At 38.3% G+C, this 18,466-nt stretch overlaps 1 protein-coding gene across 6 annotated transcripts in view; it reads right to left on the bottom strand.

Moving 5' to 3' along the window:
- Nucleotides 1–18,466, bottom strand: part of MACROD2 (mono-ADP ribosylhydrolase 2) — an 825,711-nt gene that overhangs the window by 56,203 nt on the left and 751,042 nt on the right. For 4 of the 6 annotated variants that reach the window (XM_030269686.4, XM_030269683.4, XM_030269684.4 and 1 more), the window contains 2 exons: nt 10,534–10,575; nt 3,141–3,209 (listed from right to left, as the gene is read on the bottom strand). In XM_030269686.4, the coding sequence (XP_030125546.4) occupies nt 3,141–3,209; nt 10,534–10,575 (111 nt within the window). The remainder of the gene's footprint in view (nt 1–3,140; nt 3,210–10,533; nt 10,576–18,466) is intronic. The other 2 variants (XM_030269685.4, XM_030269687.4) reach the window with 2 other exon arrangements.

The following is an 18,466-nucleotide window of genomic DNA, read 5'->3' as shown; positions in this document are numbered from 1 at the left end:
CACCTTTCCTTGATTGCCAAGAGGGTGATAATAAAGGAACTTACTTTCCCCAATATTCTGTGGAGGTTTTAACATGTACTGAAATGATATTGCTCCATTACCTCTAGCCAACGAATCAGCCTGGTGAGCTGAAGAAAAATATTACAGCAGAAATATTGCTGAACTCAGTGGAATAGGTTTCAGAGACTGCCACAAGGGCAGACACAAGACTGCTATCATTGCAAGTTGTACTCCCATCTTCAATCTAAAACAACATTCACAACCAAGCAGAGGAAAATACACTGTGTTCTTCCCATGTCTGAGTGTATATTTGTTAACTATTTTATAGCTGGTCATGTTACCAGAGGAAAAATATCCCATGTTAAATTTGGACTTGATTTTATTGATAAAAGATAGGGGTTGGGCTTTTGGGGATTTTCATTTGTTTTGTGGGGATTTGTTTTGTATATTTGTTTACTTTTTTGTGTGCGACCTTTCCTTTCCTTTCCTTTCCTTTCCTTTCCTTTCCTTTCCTTTCCTTTCCTTTCCTTTCCTTTCCTTTCCTTTCCTTTCCTTTCCTTTCCTTTCCTTTCCTTTCCTTTCCTTTCCTTTCCTTTCCTTTCCTTTCCTTTCCTTTCCTTTCCTTTCCTTTCCTTTCCTTTCCTTTCCTTTCCTTCCCTTTCCTTCCCTTTCCTTCCCTTTCCTTCCCTTTTCCTTTTCCTTTTCCTTTTCCTTTTCCTTTTCCTTTTCCTTTTCCTTTTCCTTTTCCTTTTCCTTTTCCTTTTCCTTTTCCTTTTCCTTTCTCTTTAACTTGGGGTACTTAAAGTGAATTATCCCAAAGTATAAACACACCAAACCACAAAGCACTTCAGTTTTACCCTAAGGGAAATTCAACCAAGTCGACCTCAGGCAGCATTTGCCTATGTTGTGTTTTATTCAAGAATGTTTATACGCATTAGCTACTCAGTTTTTCTTTTAAAAAGAAAATAAAAAAGCTAGCTTCTTGGAAGTGAAGACAAACCCATACCTAAATAAAAATATTCAGATATGTAGTTATGGTTCATGTCACATCTTCAGAACTTTCATAATCTTCAAGGCTCCCCATTAAAAGTTCTTTTAATTAATCAAAACCAACAGCTCATAATTAGGAGAACTAAATCCTCTTCTCAGACAAATGTGTGCAAATCCCATTTACTGCAATGGAAATGGCTCACAGGTGTGTTATATTAGACTCCAGCCACTTGGCAACTTGACAGGAATTCATTGTCTACATCCCAACTTCTTGTCTCCTCTTCCAGAGGCACAGGTATTGCCAAAGAAATCTGATCCAGGTTTCTCCACAGGCCCCTCAGCAAACACTTTAATCAACTATTCTTTTCTCCATCATAACGACTCTCAAGGCTAAATCTGAACTTTCAATCCTAAACATGACAGGTTTGCTTCCTGCCTAGCAGATGGGGGCTCTGCCACCAGCTATATTAAATCCAGCAGCAGTGATTATGTTTTACAGACTTCAATTCTACATCAGCAAAATCCACTGTATGACATCAAATTCAAGGAATTCAGGCATTTTACAGCTCAGGAGTAATGCAATAATTCTATTGCCATACTGTTTACTTTGCCCTTCCTACACATTTATTTCTGCTTCACAAAGTGAACAGTAGGTCACTGGGAAAAATGGATAGGCACAGAGAAATAGGAAACTGTATCTAGGGAGCCACAGAAAGAGTGAAATAACATCAGTTAAGTTTTGAATGGAAGGAAAACCTTACAGTTTGACAATACTTTCTCTCTTCCTTCCATTTTATTTTGTTTGTTTTTTTTTTTTTTTCAAGATAATGATAAAATGAAAAGTTTTAGCCACATTCAATGTAAGAATATATCATAAAACAACTGTTGTTCTGCCTGTTTAGGAACATTGAAGGTGTCACCACGATCCCAGCTGTGGTTCAGCCTGCATGAAAGTGGACATGTGGTTTGTCATCGCTGAATTCTCTAATTCAAACATAAAATTGGTATTTTAGTTTAAACTGGGTTCAATGCAGCATGAAAGGAAAGACACTCAGGTGTGATGAAATTTCTTGGGTCCCTCCAATAGCTGTCCCTTCCAGGTGATGACAGCTCTTGCTTTAATGACCTGCCCGTAACAACCAGTCACAATGTTAGTGACAGCATGTTACTAGCAGTTACTTAAAATGATAGATGTTAACATTTTTTCTGCTCTTTGTGACTCACACTATACCCCAGTCAGAATACTTTAGGAGCTGAATGCACAGCACTAAGTCAAAATGCTGAAGATTGTGGAGCCACTGAGGTACAAAATTAGATAGGTAATTTGAGGAATATTAAGTCAAAAAGAATCCATGACAAGGAAGTGTCATGGATTAAAAATGAAGGTTCATTTTGTCACAGAGGAGGAATTCGTTCAGTATTGGGGTGTTTTGCTCTTCTACAAATCTGAAAGCAGTGAAAATAAGTATTTGATGTTAACATCTTATAAAGAACTCTACCAATGAGATAGATTGGGGAAATATACTTTGATCCAGTTTTAGAGCAACATAGACCACGTTAATGTTCATACACATGGACAAGCTTCCCTGAGCAGATTCAAATGGAGGAAAATATCTTCAGAGGAGCAACACTATAGGCATAATGTTAATCACCTGTGGCTTCTAACTGCATGAAGAGAGATGTACTACATTGTGTAAGGTCTGGAAACATAAACATTGTAAAAAGGAAAACAGCAAAAATTTCTTGTAGAAAAGGAAAGTGAGGATTATATTGCTCCGTGTTTCACAGCAGGTACCTGACCAATTTAACCAACCAGACTATGACCCAAGCCCCTCACAACATGGATTACACTTGGGCTTTTTAATTACATGAAGTCAGAACTGCTTAGAGATAAAACAGCAGCAATTTATTAAGATGTAGCAGCAATAATCAGTAGCCCATCAGATGAAAATAGGGTTTGTAATTGTGAATCTACCTTAGGATGAAACATGCTTCAGAAGGTTTATAATCCCTTTACCTAGGCCAAAAACAACTCTCCAAATGTGTGCAAAGAGCATTTTTTAACAGAAAGTTTTCCCAAGAATTCAAAACAAACTTTTCCTCAAAATGTGAATTGATTAATACCCCTGAGAAGCTGTTAGACCACCTACCTTCAGCATCATCCTGCAGGTCCTCAGGCTGCTCTTCTTTGCTCTTTGTGGGAGATGAAGGCTGGCCTTCTTTAAACATAAAACATTGCAAATTACATACATTATTTGGAAATGGTTTCATTGGATCAGATATTACCATGTGTGATACCACAACTGTATGTTTTATCTTAGCACTCCATTCAGTACTCAATGCTTAATTTTCTGCTATTTAAATTATTGCATCATCTCTTATGAAATTTATAATATGTGTTTTTCAGCCTGGACTGGACTTTCTCAGACTTTCACAGGACAGCAGTGAAGAAAGCTCATACTTAAATTACATACTGCTTCACAAACACTACAGAAACAATAATCATAACCCTCAACCAAATAATGTTTTAATTTGTAGTTGTAAACGTAATATTTATTATACTGCATTATGGAACTGTGGGGAAATAACCTGAATTAAATGATCTTTTTTCTCAGCTCAATTCTCTACTCACTGTTTTAACACAAGAACAAATGAATATAGACTGAAATTAATAATTAAATGAAAGGTAGGGAAACAAATTCCACAGATTTCACAAATTCACAAATTTCCTTAACAGAGAGTGAAGTCAAGGAAATGAAAGCTTTACAAGATAGAAATGTTTGGGTTGAAAAAAATCCATTCCAGCCTTTCAGAGAGTAGGCAATATCAAGCTGGAGGAAAGGGAGCAAAAGAAGTAATTGAGGCCAATTAAATGTGAGATCTCCCTTACTTATATGGACTGAAGCACAGAGTGTTTAATATCAATTGATTTAACTTCAAATATTATGAACTTTTTCTACAATATTTTCAAAATATCCTGTCAACATAAATGACAGCATTACTGTTTGTTTGCTATGACACACCTCAAGGCACAAACTGGTAGCAGAGAAAACCTGTTAATAAAAAGGGAGGCCAAGCTGGAAATTAGGCATAAAGGTATTCATAAATTAAGACATTTAATGCAAGCAGGTTCCCTAATTAAAACATTCTTTAAACATTGCTGCTTAACCACGAAAGCAGTGACTGACAGATAATTAAAACTCAATTCATTGCACCTACTGAATGTATTCAACCGTGATGGGAAAATGACTCTCTGTCATTTGACTTTCTGTCAAACCTCCTGATTCCTTGTGGCTAACTGAGGGCTTGGTTGCAGGAGAAGCCTAAAGAAAACCTACTTTTTTGTGTGCTGAAAATAAACCTTGACCACTCATAACCAGGAAATTTAAGAACACACATGACCTCACATTATTCACCTCCATTGCTGTTGCCATTAGAAAATAAGAATCATGATTAGCTAATTACCAACTAGGAAAAAACTACCTACACATGCTTTATAAATTGCTTAAGTGTTTCAAAAACTCCCAGGTCTCTCCTGCTGTCACATATATGCCACACAATCATCTATTCTTTATGTTGCTGGAGTTTTAAACAGCTCTTGACAATGAGATGCCCAGCTCTCATGATGGTCTTGGCTCTGTTAAGGGCCATAGATTCTCCCCTTTTATCTTCCACCTTTCCACAGTTACATATATCTAGAACCAAAATGCTGAAAAAATTTGAAACAGAAGGTATGAAGGCATGTTAGGATGTGATAAAGGAACTTGCAGATTCAAGGGGTAGTTGCACTCAATGTTCCTTGTGGGTCCCTTTAATTCAGGATATTTTATAACTCTAAGAATATTGTGTTCATCAAAAGACAAAAAAAGGGAGTCAATCACTGGCTTTGAATGAAGGCCAGGAAACTCAGAAATATTCTCTGCCAACCATACTTATGCCCAAAAAACCCAAAAGACACATGGATCGGGAAGGTGACAGGACAGCTCAAAATGTCAGCAAAAATTTCAAAATTGAGATCTGTATGTGAGTAGTGAAATTCTATCTCACTTCCTTGATTTTAATTAAAGAGCCTTATTAAAAAAAAAAAAAAAAAAGGGCCAAACTGAACATACAAATTTCTACTAGAAGGAAGTTTAAACTTCTTTCTAGAACTACATATAGCTCAGAGCATGAAGAGCCCTTAGCAATCAGTAAATAAAGCCAGTTATTTAGAAACAGAGCAAGCCTTGAGGTTTGGTTTGGTGGTAGACAGTTCCTGGGAGCACTTAATACAGGACATGTCATGTGTCATGCCATCATGCTTGCTCATCTGAATTTGAAATTCAAACACAGTATTTTGAAGAAAACAAGAGTTTTCAAGTGCTAAGATGAATTTCTTTCTGAAATGAAGAAGGCAGGAGTAACCACAAGAAAATCCATGGGGAAAAATAAAGGCAAAACCTGCCAAATAAAGACATGCTTTGTCAACCCCTTAAGGGGCTCAGGAGCAATGCTGATAGAGTTCAACAAGAACTGTAATACAAAAGAGAGATTCTGAAAATAACCAGACTTGTGAAGACTTATTAATACCAATCTTCTCACTTTTTAAAAAAATATAACTTGAATATTTATAGTGGACCATATCAACATATGGCTTCTTTGGTTCAAATGCCACTCTGAACTATCTGCTCTGTTTTCTTTTTTGTTTGAGAATAATTCACATGAGGGGACTGAATCAATAGAAATGCTTCAATCAACACTTCCCCTCTACTGAGGATTTTTATCATGTAACCAATTCATGAAGTTTCCTCCAGTCCCACACATCAAATGTCAATCAAGGTAAAGTGAAAATGTCCAGCCAGGTCTTTCAGGATTATTTGAATACATTAGGTAATATAACCAACATCTTAATTGACAGCCCAAAGATGGAGAGGAGGAGGTGTACATTCAGAGAAGTCAGAACTGTTGTTATCTCAGAAGAAACCATCTTTTTGCACTCTATAAAAAGCCTTCAAAATGCTCACAAAAGGGTGTAAAGGCAGTGTCCCAGGAGAACAAGATTTCAATCACAATTTCACTATTTTTAGCAGATACCCCTTATTCCAGAGACAGAAAAGGATCTGTGTTTATTATAGTCAAAATAAAACTCTTAACTCTTTCTACTCTCCAGCCATGTGTATATTCTTCCAAACAGTTAGCCAAATATAACTGAAATTTTGTCTGTAAATTTCTTTTTTAAAAGAGCACATCTGGACAGGTGTCTGAACTGATCATATTAAAATATTTTATAATTGTGATCATTTGTGCAAAAAAGTTTCTGAGCTCTACTACTGGGAGGCATATTTCTTATTTATAGGCTAATTCAGAGGGTCAGCAAGTCATGTAAATCCCACAGTCTGTCTCCAAGTAACCAATTTCCAAAATCCTTCACAACTCCCAAATTTGCCTTGTTGCACATGATTTCTATTTTCATCTCAAGAATAAAAGATAAAGTCTCCCTCCAAAAATCAATCTCCAAGAGTAAGGGTGTGCATACAGTGGAACATGCAAAAAAAATCTGTATTTATGTATCTTGGTTGTCATAGAGTATTATTAGTTATTAAGCCCTGATAATGTGAATGAGATCCTTCATCTTTTTGTTTTAACTGGCTGTGGTTTCTAGGAAATGAATAGGTGATTCATCAGGACAATCAGGATAGAAACAGGATGAACAGCAGAGCATTTATTAGGAATAACTACCTCATGGGAAATGACAGTAGAGTGGCAACAGACAAAGAGATGATGTCAAAAGGCTTTGGTATCTGGCAGAGCCTGAAGCTGAATAGGTTGAGGGAGAATATAGATTCAGATTCAGAATTGAAAATTTGTTTATTTATTTTTTTCTTTATTTCCTTTTTTTTTTTAATGCAATGCAATGGTAAGATAATTGAGTTATATCAACAAACAATAACATCATTATGTGCTGGCATAAGTCAATTCTCTTACCATTAGGAAAAAAAAAAGAGAAATAAAAAAAGGAAACAAAAACACTCAGGAAAGACTAACTACTGCATCATCTGGTCCTTGTCTTGGGTTATGTAGGGAATCATTCACAAATTAAAGCTGAGATGTAGACCTGCACAGGCCCTGACCTGCTATTTCTATATCTGCCCTTTTGACTCAAACCCTTTAACACCAACTGCATGACACATGATAACCTCAAAGCACTTCAAATTAAGTGGTGCTGTTAAGCCAGCAACTGCTACCAGACTCAACATTCAGAATAACAGACAGATAGATTAAAAGCCTATGAATCAAATGCCATTAGAAGAGTGGGTTTGAGTGTGTATATTTAGAAAGAGTGGATTATTTTTATTTTAAAATGTTTTTTCTTATTGTAGTATGTCCAATATAAGCAGTGATGTTAATAAACTTGCCAAAATTGTCATTCCTGCTTGTTGATTTTATTGAATTAATATAGATGCTAATGGATATTATCTGGCAAATTGTCTTGAGGATGGTTTTTTATCCCATACCCATTTTTTTTCTGTTTTTGTTTTGTGTCTAGTGTGGTCTCTGCCTCCCTTCCCCTCTCCTCCTGCAGCTCTAGTATTGCTGTGGGTTAGAGCTAAAGTTCCTATACATGTCAAGTCTGCAAAATGTACTCTCCAGGAATCCAACCTCTCCTTTTCATTTTGAGCAAAAGAATTGGAGAAAACACCCCAAATGGATATGGACAGCTCAAGGAAAAATTGGTTGTCAGTATTGATGCCAGCTGTTGACTCCATCTGCTGCAGTCATGACCCATGAAGTCAAGTGGAATGAAAAATGATTATACAATTAATATCTTGTAGTGGTGACTAGAAGATACTTCTCCATTTTCCCCTTTGAAGAGTAACAAGTAGATATCCTCCAAACCGAAAAAAAAATTAGTATAAAAATGAAAACTCCCCTCAATGCAAAAATTATGCTTGTATTTATAATTCCAGTAAACACATGCTACAATCATTAAAAACTCCATGCAAAAATAAGTCAAAAGGGAATAACTTGTATATCTGCTTCACTACTGGGGTGGATATACAAAATATACTTATTTTTAGCCCTATAGGTGTTAATTGCTTACAACCAATGCACTGATTCCCAAAATATCTCCAATAAATAAATAATTTTCTGATAAAGAAATAACCAAGGACGTGCTCTTAAAGTTCACAGCATCCTAAACCATTGAGGGCAGCTCTGATCTATCTCATATGCACGAAAGAACAAGACAGGTAGGGAAATATCTCCTTCAAATTACATAATTCAGTGATAATTTCCCAGAGTATCTATGTAGCTTTACCTAAATTAATGAAGCTGGGAAGGATACATGACAAAAAAGTAGAATTGCACTTCCTTTTAATTCTAATTTAAAATGCTTAAAAAAAAAAACCACACCAATTTAATTTGCATAATCTCCATAAAAACAAGACAAAAAATGAAAAATAATTTGGCTTCTAAAAAGACACATGCCATGATAAATATAAAAAATTAAATAAGAAATGTTAGATGAATACTGCAAATTTAACAGGGGCATTATCTTTGGCAAATATTTGTTATATAATGACGCATATTTTTTTTTCCCCTTTTATGTATGTTCTTACAACTTTATCAATCAAACTAACTGTATTAAAATTACTAAAAGTTCCTATCCAGTAATCTTGACACCAAAATGTAATTACAATTATATGTAATAAAATCAGTAGGCCAGAACAGCCATAAAAGAATGTGCTAATCCATCAGTATAACACATATCTGTGCATATCTGTTTTCACACCTTTGTATATGCACCATTCTTTGACTATTTCTAATTTCTCAGGTAATTAAGTGGTTGCTTAAATGATCATATTCCATTTGTCTTTAGGACAATCTTGCCAATTTAAGTACTCAAAATACTATTTCAAAAGCTTTTACCTCTGTTTTCTGGCTGGTATATCCCTGCCTCTCCCCATGTGGCACTCTTTTCTGACCTTAAGTTTAAAGTCTGACCTCAACTCCTTATGTTTTCATAAAGAGAGCTGGATGTTCCTGCACAGTCACTGGACCGTGATGGGATCAGGGTCACAGAGACCTTGGAGGAAGTTTGGAAGGAGAGGCAGAGGAGTAGAGGGAGCTACTCTGCACATGAAAGGAGATGCACTGCACAGAAATCCATATGGAACAGTTCACTGAGGACTGTGGGAATCCAGGGCTTCCCTATGGCTGCCCTGGCAGGCCTGGGACCCTGGCAGGGGTCAGGAACCCCCCTGGACAGAGCCCCCAGAGACACTGTCTGTGATCTCTGTCCATGGAAAAGAGTTTTTCAATCTTACAGGATGAATTACCAGCTCTGAGTGTTTGATATGAGTAATAATTAACTGTGGCACGGGTGAAAAAGTAAAATTTTAGGATTCTAGATAAGGGGTCCAAAGGGAACAAGATGGAGGAAATTGGGTGTGTCTTGTCCTTTTTCTCCTTCTTCATGCCCTCCATGTGTCACTGTATGTTGGCATTTTTCTGTTGGTTCAGGCTGGGGACACACTGTCCAACGTAGGTGACAGATATTGGCACGTTATTGTAAATCCAGCACAGGTAGTTTGTGGTATTTAATGTTTGTACCATCCCACTGAGGGCAGAGCCCCACACGCTGCCCTGCAGGACAGAGCTGCGGCAGGGCAGCAGAACATGTTAGAGATAAACAGAATAAACAACCTTGAAACCAGCACAGACCAATTATGGCTTCTTCTTTGGCAGCAGGGCTGAAAGACAGAGACTTTCTATAATCTCGGAATCATCAATGCCACAGATTCCGACATAGGACCTCCAGGTGAGGGAGGGGAAGTATCAGAAGGTGCTGTGGTGAAAGTCTGTTACAAAAAACCTGGTCAAGATTAACTGGAACAAGCTTTCTTGAAAAAACTAGCAGAAATCTCCTGAATGGAAGCTTTTGTCCTCATGGGAGTTATCTCATCCTCTGTCCTCTCCTTTTCTTGTTCCTCTGGCGTTTCTTCCCTCTATATCTATTCATCATTTCCATTTCATGTCATCCACAAACCCCAAACAATGACACTTGTTTTAAACAGTAAATTATGAGGACCAGGAAAAAAATCCTCTGAACTGTTGTCTGACCAAGCTCAGTGTATTTAAGAGTTTGTGGAAGAGTTTTGCTACTGTTTTAATTGCAAACATATCACTGCCACTATTCAGAATGGCAAATGACTCAAGAACTGCTCTACTCACACTTTTCTACAAGAAAAGAGACGGAAGAATTATTATTATTTCCCCTTCATGTTCAAACTAGCTATTGATAAAAAGGAATGAAATATCACCCAGATGCTCCTCAGGTGATGATATTTAAAAAGTAGTCTCAGCCAGTGTTACCATGAACTATTTATTATCAGGGATGGTTCACCCCAATTTTGTGTAAAAACCAGAGATGCTTGTTGTAACACTGGCAATAATGATTAGCACTGCTTATATTGACTAAGGCAATGAATTTCTAGAATTTTTTCAGTTTGGCTTATACTTCAGAGAAATAATATATTTTAGCATAAAATATTCTCTACTCACCTCTCTCTTCACTCAGCTGAGGCCCTTCTTCATTAGCATCACCTGTCAAAAAAAATTGAAATAAAAAGATTACTGGGAATACCAGTAAACATCTAAAATGAAATATTCCACGTTTGAAATTGCCCATATCTTAGTTTGCCTCCTCCTGTTTAACATTTTGCAGCAAAATCTGGAGCTGGATGGGGAGGAAGGTTTCAGTACTGGTTACTACCATATACAGGTAATGCAGAGAATAAAGACAGGGAATAAAAGTTTACAAAATTCTGCAAATATAGACAGGCATAATAAGAAATTCCATTCTCTTTCCTGCAGAGTTTTTGATTTACTTGACCCGCTCCTGAACACGGCAAGGAGAGGCTCCCTCAGATGGGGCAGGGGCTCAGGGTGCCTGGTTTTCCCCCGAGGCACTGGAATGTGTGGTGAGGGTCGTTTGTTTAGTGAGGTCAGGCATTAATAAAAGCATAGTCCCAGTGCATCCGCTGTTTTTACAAGCAGAGCTCTACTCCTGGATGGAGAAGGCAGCAGTGATGCCGTGTGAAGGCTGACCTAGAACAGAGACTAGACAGAGCTAGAGAATAAAGTGGGTATTTATTAAGAGGTCTCAATAGATCCACCTTGGGCAGCACAACTTAAAATGGCCATAAAAATGGATGACCAGTCACAGGGTCTCACACTTTTCTAAGTTTTGGTCCATTAGCATATTGAAACTAATTGTCCAGTTATAGCTTTATCCCATGAAGTCCCATCCTTCTTGTTTTCTCTCTTCAGTCCACTGTTGTTTATATTCTTGGGCCTGAGATTGGGATTGGTTGTCCTTGGGTCCCCACCTGGAGAAGGAATTGTTTTGTCTCCCTACTCTGTGAAGAGAGCTTAGTATCCCCTAATATGAAGCCCACAGTAAAGCAGACTAGAATTTGAAAATAAAGAAGCTACAACGAGAGGCATTAGCAGGAGCCAAAACCCCACAGTGGTGGTAAATTCCCCCCACAGTGACTGTATAGCCTCTCTCCCAATTGGAAGTGAGAGTGAGAGCTGGAGGCTGTGCCTAATCCCTTCCCCCAGCCCAAAATCTTTTGGTAACTCTGGCCTTCCCAAGAGCAAACCCCTCAGGTAAGGGAGTAGCAGCCAGCTGCACCCCTCCTTTGTGGCTACATCCTTTTTCTCTCCTACGTACCAGTTGTGATTGTTTCTTAGCAACAAATGGGAGAAAATATCCCAAGCAAAAGAAAACAAAAGGAAAAAATCCTAACACCCAACATACGAACCTTAAGAAGTTTTGACAAGTAATTTTTAAGATATGAAAATGAAAAATATTGTTAAAACCCATGGGACTTCTGTCATTGGCTTCAACACAGCTAGAATTTTCAACTGGAGTTCTGCTATTCTTCAACAAACTGCTCAGAAAACATTTGGCAACATAGAGATTATTAATTATTCAGTTTCCAATAACATGTTCTTTCCATGGAAGCATTTATAATGAAACCAGCATGATAAGGTTTCAAATTAATCTAAGATATGAGACTAAATCAGCAGAATCTTAACATATATATATCACCTGGTCTTCTGTGAAAGTTCTTAATTATAGTTCTGTAAGTGACTTGGAATATGAAATTCCCAAAGCAACAGAATAGTTTCTAAGCTAGTGATAATGGACACAGACAAGAAATCTGATGTTATTAAAAAGTAGGGAAGTCATTATGCAATATAATTATGAAGAGGCAAAGACTGCTTTTGTGAACTAATTTTGAATTAAAGGCTGTTTTTTTTTCTTTTTTTGGGAAAAAGTACCAAAGGCTTGCTGAACGGCAATGAACCCTCTGCATCACTTCTGAAAATGGAAGTTGGGCTCCCAATAATTTGGTGATACAATCTCTGAGGGGTGTGCCTTTGAAAAATTTACCCCAATCTAAGTATGAATCTGAGTTTCACTTTGGCACACAGCAATCCCCAGCCACTTCATGTGTCCATAATTATTACTATCACTTATTAATAATTATGTGTCCATAAGTATTACTCTCAATTGTTAATCCATCTGGTAGAAGCATTTCTCTGTTAAATATAAAACATTCTCCTTCACTGGTCTTGGTGTGGCCAGCTGAAGTGATAAACACCATGTTTAGCTTACAGAGCTCTATGCCAATACCAATTACTGGAGATAAAAACCAGTGATTTAGAAGTTTGTACCCAAAATGCATTCACTTACCCCCTGAATAGGATGATATTAAGGGCAGTTTTTTCATTATTGGTTCTGAATAAGTAAAAATATTTTTTTTACTGAAGCTCTAAGTGCCTAATATAAAGCAAAATAAGAGCCAATATTACCATAAATTAGATTTGTTATACCTAATTTTGTTTTTCTTTCGTTTGTTTAGTTTTTCTAATTTTTAATTTTTTTATGTTTTCCTACACAATATCTTACCCCATCTAGAGTAAGCCTTTGAAAGGTTTGTTTTGGTTTGAAATACGCACCACAGACAGTCAATCCCAAAGAAAAATTGGATAAAACCACAGGAGAACCTGAGAGTGAATCTTTGACAGCAGCAAACAGTTCCTTAAATACATATTGTCAATATTTCTTGCCCAAACTCCCCCACTGGAAAGACCAGAGGTGAGATCCTCTGTACCTCTCACCCTCACTTGAGAGATGTTGAAAAATAATTGACCAGCAAAACATGCTCTAGTGTGTGTACACATCTACCCACACTTGGTTACTCCTCTGGCTGGAGAAGCAGAACAATGACCTTTCACACTGCTCTCCCATTAAAGCCCTGGATTTTAGGAAGTTCTACCAAGATGACTTTGCTAGAAAAGGAATGACTGACCTTGCAGTCTGGAGGGAGAGGAAAACTGACAGTGACTACCAGAAAGGGTCAGCTTGTCCCCAAGAAAAGTCACATCAGTATTTAGAAGGCTTAGGAGATAAAATTACCTTCTAATCCAAAATGTGTGCAAAATTTTCCAGTTTATAAGTTCAGGTATACTACATAAAATTAAGGTATTAAATGGGTAATGTGTGTGAGAAGTTTCCACTCCAATACAAAATAATTTACAGTTGAAAGTCAACCTATGATTGAAAGTCTCTCTCTAACTCCCAGGCTATCAAGGTAACTATATCTCTAAAGATCAGAGAGCTTTACATTTGGGAGCAAGGTGCTCAGAGCAAAAGCTTTTGTGTAAGCCACAGGCTCCCTGTTGGGGTCATGCACTAAGTGATACCTGTGGCTCTTTCATTGCCCTCTCCCTTGTTATCTGCTGAGCTTTGGGAAATGGAATAATTACACCATATCTGCTCTTACTGATACAGGAGAAGGGGATGCCTTCTGTCAGATCCTTTTGTTTTGCCTTTTGCCTTGCAGGGCAGGTTGTTTCCCTGTCTCCCTAGTCGTGGCATACAAGCAAACACAAGTGAGATGGCTAAAATCACCAATCTGTGTTAAGATTTATGTTAGGAACAGAGAGGTGAAAGGCTCTAAATACCACCAGTAATCCCCCAAACCATTAAACCACCTCCTCCTCGTTGCTCATGCTTCCATCTGCATTCTCCTTCATGTTAGCATGCAGAAAGCCAGCACTGCACAAACACTGCACATCGAGAAACCCTTCCATGAGAACCAAATCTGTGCTGCAGGAGGCTGCTGCTTTATCTGCCTTCAGGTCCTGCATCCTGCTGTCACTCCCCAACAGCATTGCATGCTTCTCCCTGCCCTCCTCTAATCTTTCCTCAGCTGCTAAATTGCATCCTTCAGGATTTTTATTTTTACCGAGCATTTTCTGCAGTTTCCTGATTTCCAGACGTTTCCCTATTTCTAGTCAACCTACATGTCTCAGTCTGCTCCTCCTTGTAACTGTGGCTCCATGTCCATGTCCACAGGAGAGAACTGGGAGGGCACTGTGGGAATGGATAAAAATCCCCTCTGCAGCTTGTATGAACATTCCCCTCTGCCAAAGAGAGCAATGAGATGGGCAGAGCTGTACAGGAGGCTGAAATGACAAGTTGGTGATCATAGCGCTGATGTCTTAAAATAGAAGCTCAAACCAAAGGAAACCCCCAAAAATTTCAGCACTGAAAGCTTCAGCCATCCTCTTGACCTTATTTGCAATGCAAAAATAGTGGTCTGGTTCGAAGTTTTTCTACTGTCAGGCAAGTATTCCATGATCTGCCTGCACTATTTATTTCCATTGGGATTAGAGAGGAGGAGTAGTGCAGCAATCTCACACCTTGGAGGAAAATGGATCCCATTTCAGGTCAGTCTTGAAAAACTTTTTCTGTCCATTCTCAGAGCAGTGTGGGCAAGGATACCCACCTGAGACAAACCCTCTAAACCATGATAATACCATGTTCCAGCAGCTGAAAAGACCAAGCAGGTTCTCACTGTCCACATTTCTCTCTCCCACACATTTCTTTCCAAAATTTTATCCCAAAGCTTCCTACCTGACTGCATGATCATCTTCACAACCTTAGGGAGATTGTATTTATCTATGATTGTATTTAATTTCATCTATTTACAATTCCTAGTAACTGAAAAATCACTTCTTTTGGTGGCTTGCAACCATGCTGATAACCAAAAGCAGTGTACAGGCTTTATGTCCACCTCAGCATAAGAGTTGCTGTATCCCAGTGAGCCACACATGAAGGTTTCTTGAGGCCAAACATACATATGAGGCTTACAATAACCTATGATATCCCAAGCTCTTTTGGTTGTTTTGATTCCTCCAACTCAGTTCTCCACTGAGGAAATGTGACAGAAAATAGCACAAAAAAGGACAGTATTTTCTTTGAGGAAAAGCAGGTTTAGAAATCTCTGGCAGATGAGATCAACTAAAGAAGGCCTGACTCTTTTCTCCTCTCCTAGTTAAAAGTTATATTTCGTATAAAATCTTTTCTCATCCTCAGTGCTCCGAAGATGAAGGGGAAAAAAAAAAGGAAAACGATAAAACAAATAGATCTTTAACAAAAAAAGGTGCATTCTTCTGCTTGGGAAGTAAAAATAGTACTTCTTCTGCTCCTATTTCTATCCTTTCATCATGCAATCCTGCCTTCAGAGTATACTACATAAACCTCTACCTGATACTGAGCAATTTTCACTAATTTTTTTTGTCTAATTGTAAAGAAACTTCCACTGATACACTCTTTACATCCTGGCCATACTGCAAGCAGTAGTGCTGGTTTCTTTCCTGTGTTGCTTAGTTACACCAGTCTCACAACACTGGAGCCTCACAGAACGTAGAATATGTTTGTAGTTTTTGAAGCCATATCAAATAGAAATTCTTACTACCAATCTCCAAAAAAGTTAGGCACTGCAGCTTTATTGTCATCACATCGATGACCTCTTTAATGAACTGTATCACCTGGTCTGCTATAAAACACACAGCATACAAACTATATGAACCTCAGCTGCATACAAAGACTGTGCAGTAACTGCTCTTCCCACACTGAGGGAACTGGACAGCCTTAGCCCAGTGAAGGAAATGGTATCACACCAGCATCAGATCTGGACTTCTATTTTCCAGATGCTTCTACCTCACGTGAAAGGAACAAGACACTCCCTGGGGAAAGAGGTATCAGGTTTCAAAAAAAAAGAAAAAAACACAAAAAAAACCCAACCAAAAAAAACCCCAAAAAAACCAAAAAAAAAACCCCAAAAACATATTCAGTATTTCCTCTCTGGCCTAAAATACTGAAAATAACAAAGTTTTGTTCACACAAGTGCTAAATTGGATGTTAATCTAGTAGTCACACACAAAATGGCATGTTTTGCCTACGGTCATACATTTGCAAATACAAGCTGCTAACAACATCTATGGCAGAGGCAACCAAATGATACAACTATTGTAAATGCAGGCGAGCCCAATGGGAAGAAATGAGGATGTCTGACTCAATTCAGAAGGCTGAATTATTTCTTTATTATAACTATGCTAAAATACATAAATATACTATATAAAAGGAGGATACTAAAACTACATACTACTTTCTCTGACTCTATCTCTAACACAACTCGTGACCCTCTCTGAGAGTCCAGCCCCAGGTGGGTTTGATTTTCCATCAGGCTCAAACAATCCTCACCAGAATCCAACCAAGCACTCACCCCAGGTAAACAATTCTCCAAACACATTCCACATAGGAAAAACAAGGAGCAGAAATAGAAATTGTTTTCTCTTTCATTTCTCTCTGTGCACCTCTATGAAAAATCCTGAGAGGGAGAGGAATGTGCTTGCCACAGACAACCCCAAATTTAACTGCTTCCTTGGAAATACGAAGCAGCTGAGCACATGAAGTCATTTGGAGTATGTGGCCAGAAAGGACAGGATATTTTTGATGATGACATAAAATGCATTTGGAATGCCTTAATGAGATGCCACAATCCCCAACAGAGTAGGAAGAAAAGATCCCTGATCAAAGATATATTCACATAATGTATTATACAGAAAAAGCTGCTTGCTCATTTTCTGGTGCAGGCATCCATGCGTGAAGGGCTGAGTACAGAAGAGAACAGCAACACACTTCTCTCAGTCACTCCCTGAGCCTAAGGTTACTCACAGGCCATGAAGATTAATAGCTGTTGTTGCACCAGTCTTCTGTTGGTTGAGCTAATCCTTTTTTAAACTGTATTTAATACCTGCAGGCTCTGCAGCACTTTGTACCAAGTACTCTTAGATCCTAACCTGTATGTTGGGTGGAAAAACTACTTCCTTTTGCTTGATTTCATTGAGATTCATAATTTCCTGGAACACCTTGCACTCCTTGTGTTACAAGAGTCCATACTGACCTTTCTAATTACCAGGCTCATCATCTTCCTGTGCTCCCCCATGCTGTTGTCATGCACAGCATCCTGATCCTTGCATCTAAATGACCCCTGTGCCTTCAAGGGCATCCTCATCCACCTGCCACTTTGCTGTTTCAATGCAGCTCCTATCCAGGTGTCTCCAGGAATTGGAAAGCTCATGGATTTGGAATGAGTGGAGAAATACATAGAAACAACCATTTTCCCAGACTTCTGGACGGATTGTAGGCTCTCTTGTCAGTGTCACAGAAGGAGACAAGAAAAATCCCTTAAAGATGCAAAGAAGCAAAGAAGATGAGTGACAACAGCTCTTAAACAGGTTCTGGTCCCATTGCTGATGCATGCCCTGTTCCTGCTGCCAGCAGGAATGAGGAGATGAAACAGTTTTCCAGACCACAGTGCGGACAGCCTGACAAGCCTCTCTCAAACCATGTTTTTAGGTGACCAGTACTTGCAATACACAAAGTCTAGAGCAATTCTCTGTCAGCAGTTGGACAGAAAATAATTCTGATTATATCATACCAGGAAGATTTATTAGGATTCAAAAGGAAGCAGGAAACTACCTATAAACTTTTTTTTAGGTTCTGGAAACCCACTGCTCTGTTGGAAGGTGATGGGAACCCTTTCTTGATCTGCATATCTCCTAAGATGCTGAAAACAGTATCTGAACCATCAACTATTATATACTCTGTCCTTCAAGCATCACTCCTGAGCTTGACCACTCTCCTGCACTACATTGAGATGTTGGCAAAATGGGCAAAACTGAAAACCTCAATGAGTGGTAGGACTGGCACAGTCTTTTACCATGGCAAATAAAGACAGAAAGTCACAGAAAAATGTTGGTTTATAGTTTTACGAACACATTTAGCTTTAAGTGACCTTGACATTTTCTGAGAAAAGTTGTTTTCAGACATGTTTCAAAATGGACAAGTATTTTATACATTGTGTCTATTTTAAATTTTTGAGAACAATTTTTACAACAACCTATTTACACTGTAGGGTACTTGATCAGGGAACAAAGGTGCTGTGGGAGAGAACTAGAGCAAAGGCAATATCCCATTTTAGTGCATAGGCTCCTCCAGCTCCCCCAGATGGGCAGTGCTTCCTTGGAAGCCTCTACTACTGAGGGCCAAGGAACCATCAGGGGAAAC

The sequence above is a fragment of the Taeniopygia guttata genome, chromosome 3 (assembly GCF_048771995.1).
Source record: "Taeniopygia guttata chromosome 3, bTaeGut7.mat, whole genome shotgun sequence".
Lineage (NCBI taxonomy): Eukaryota > Metazoa > Chordata > Aves > Passeriformes > Estrildidae > Taeniopygia > Taeniopygia guttata.
The sequence above is the reverse complement of the archived record's forward strand: the minus strand, read 5'-3'. Positions and strand labels throughout refer to the sequence as shown.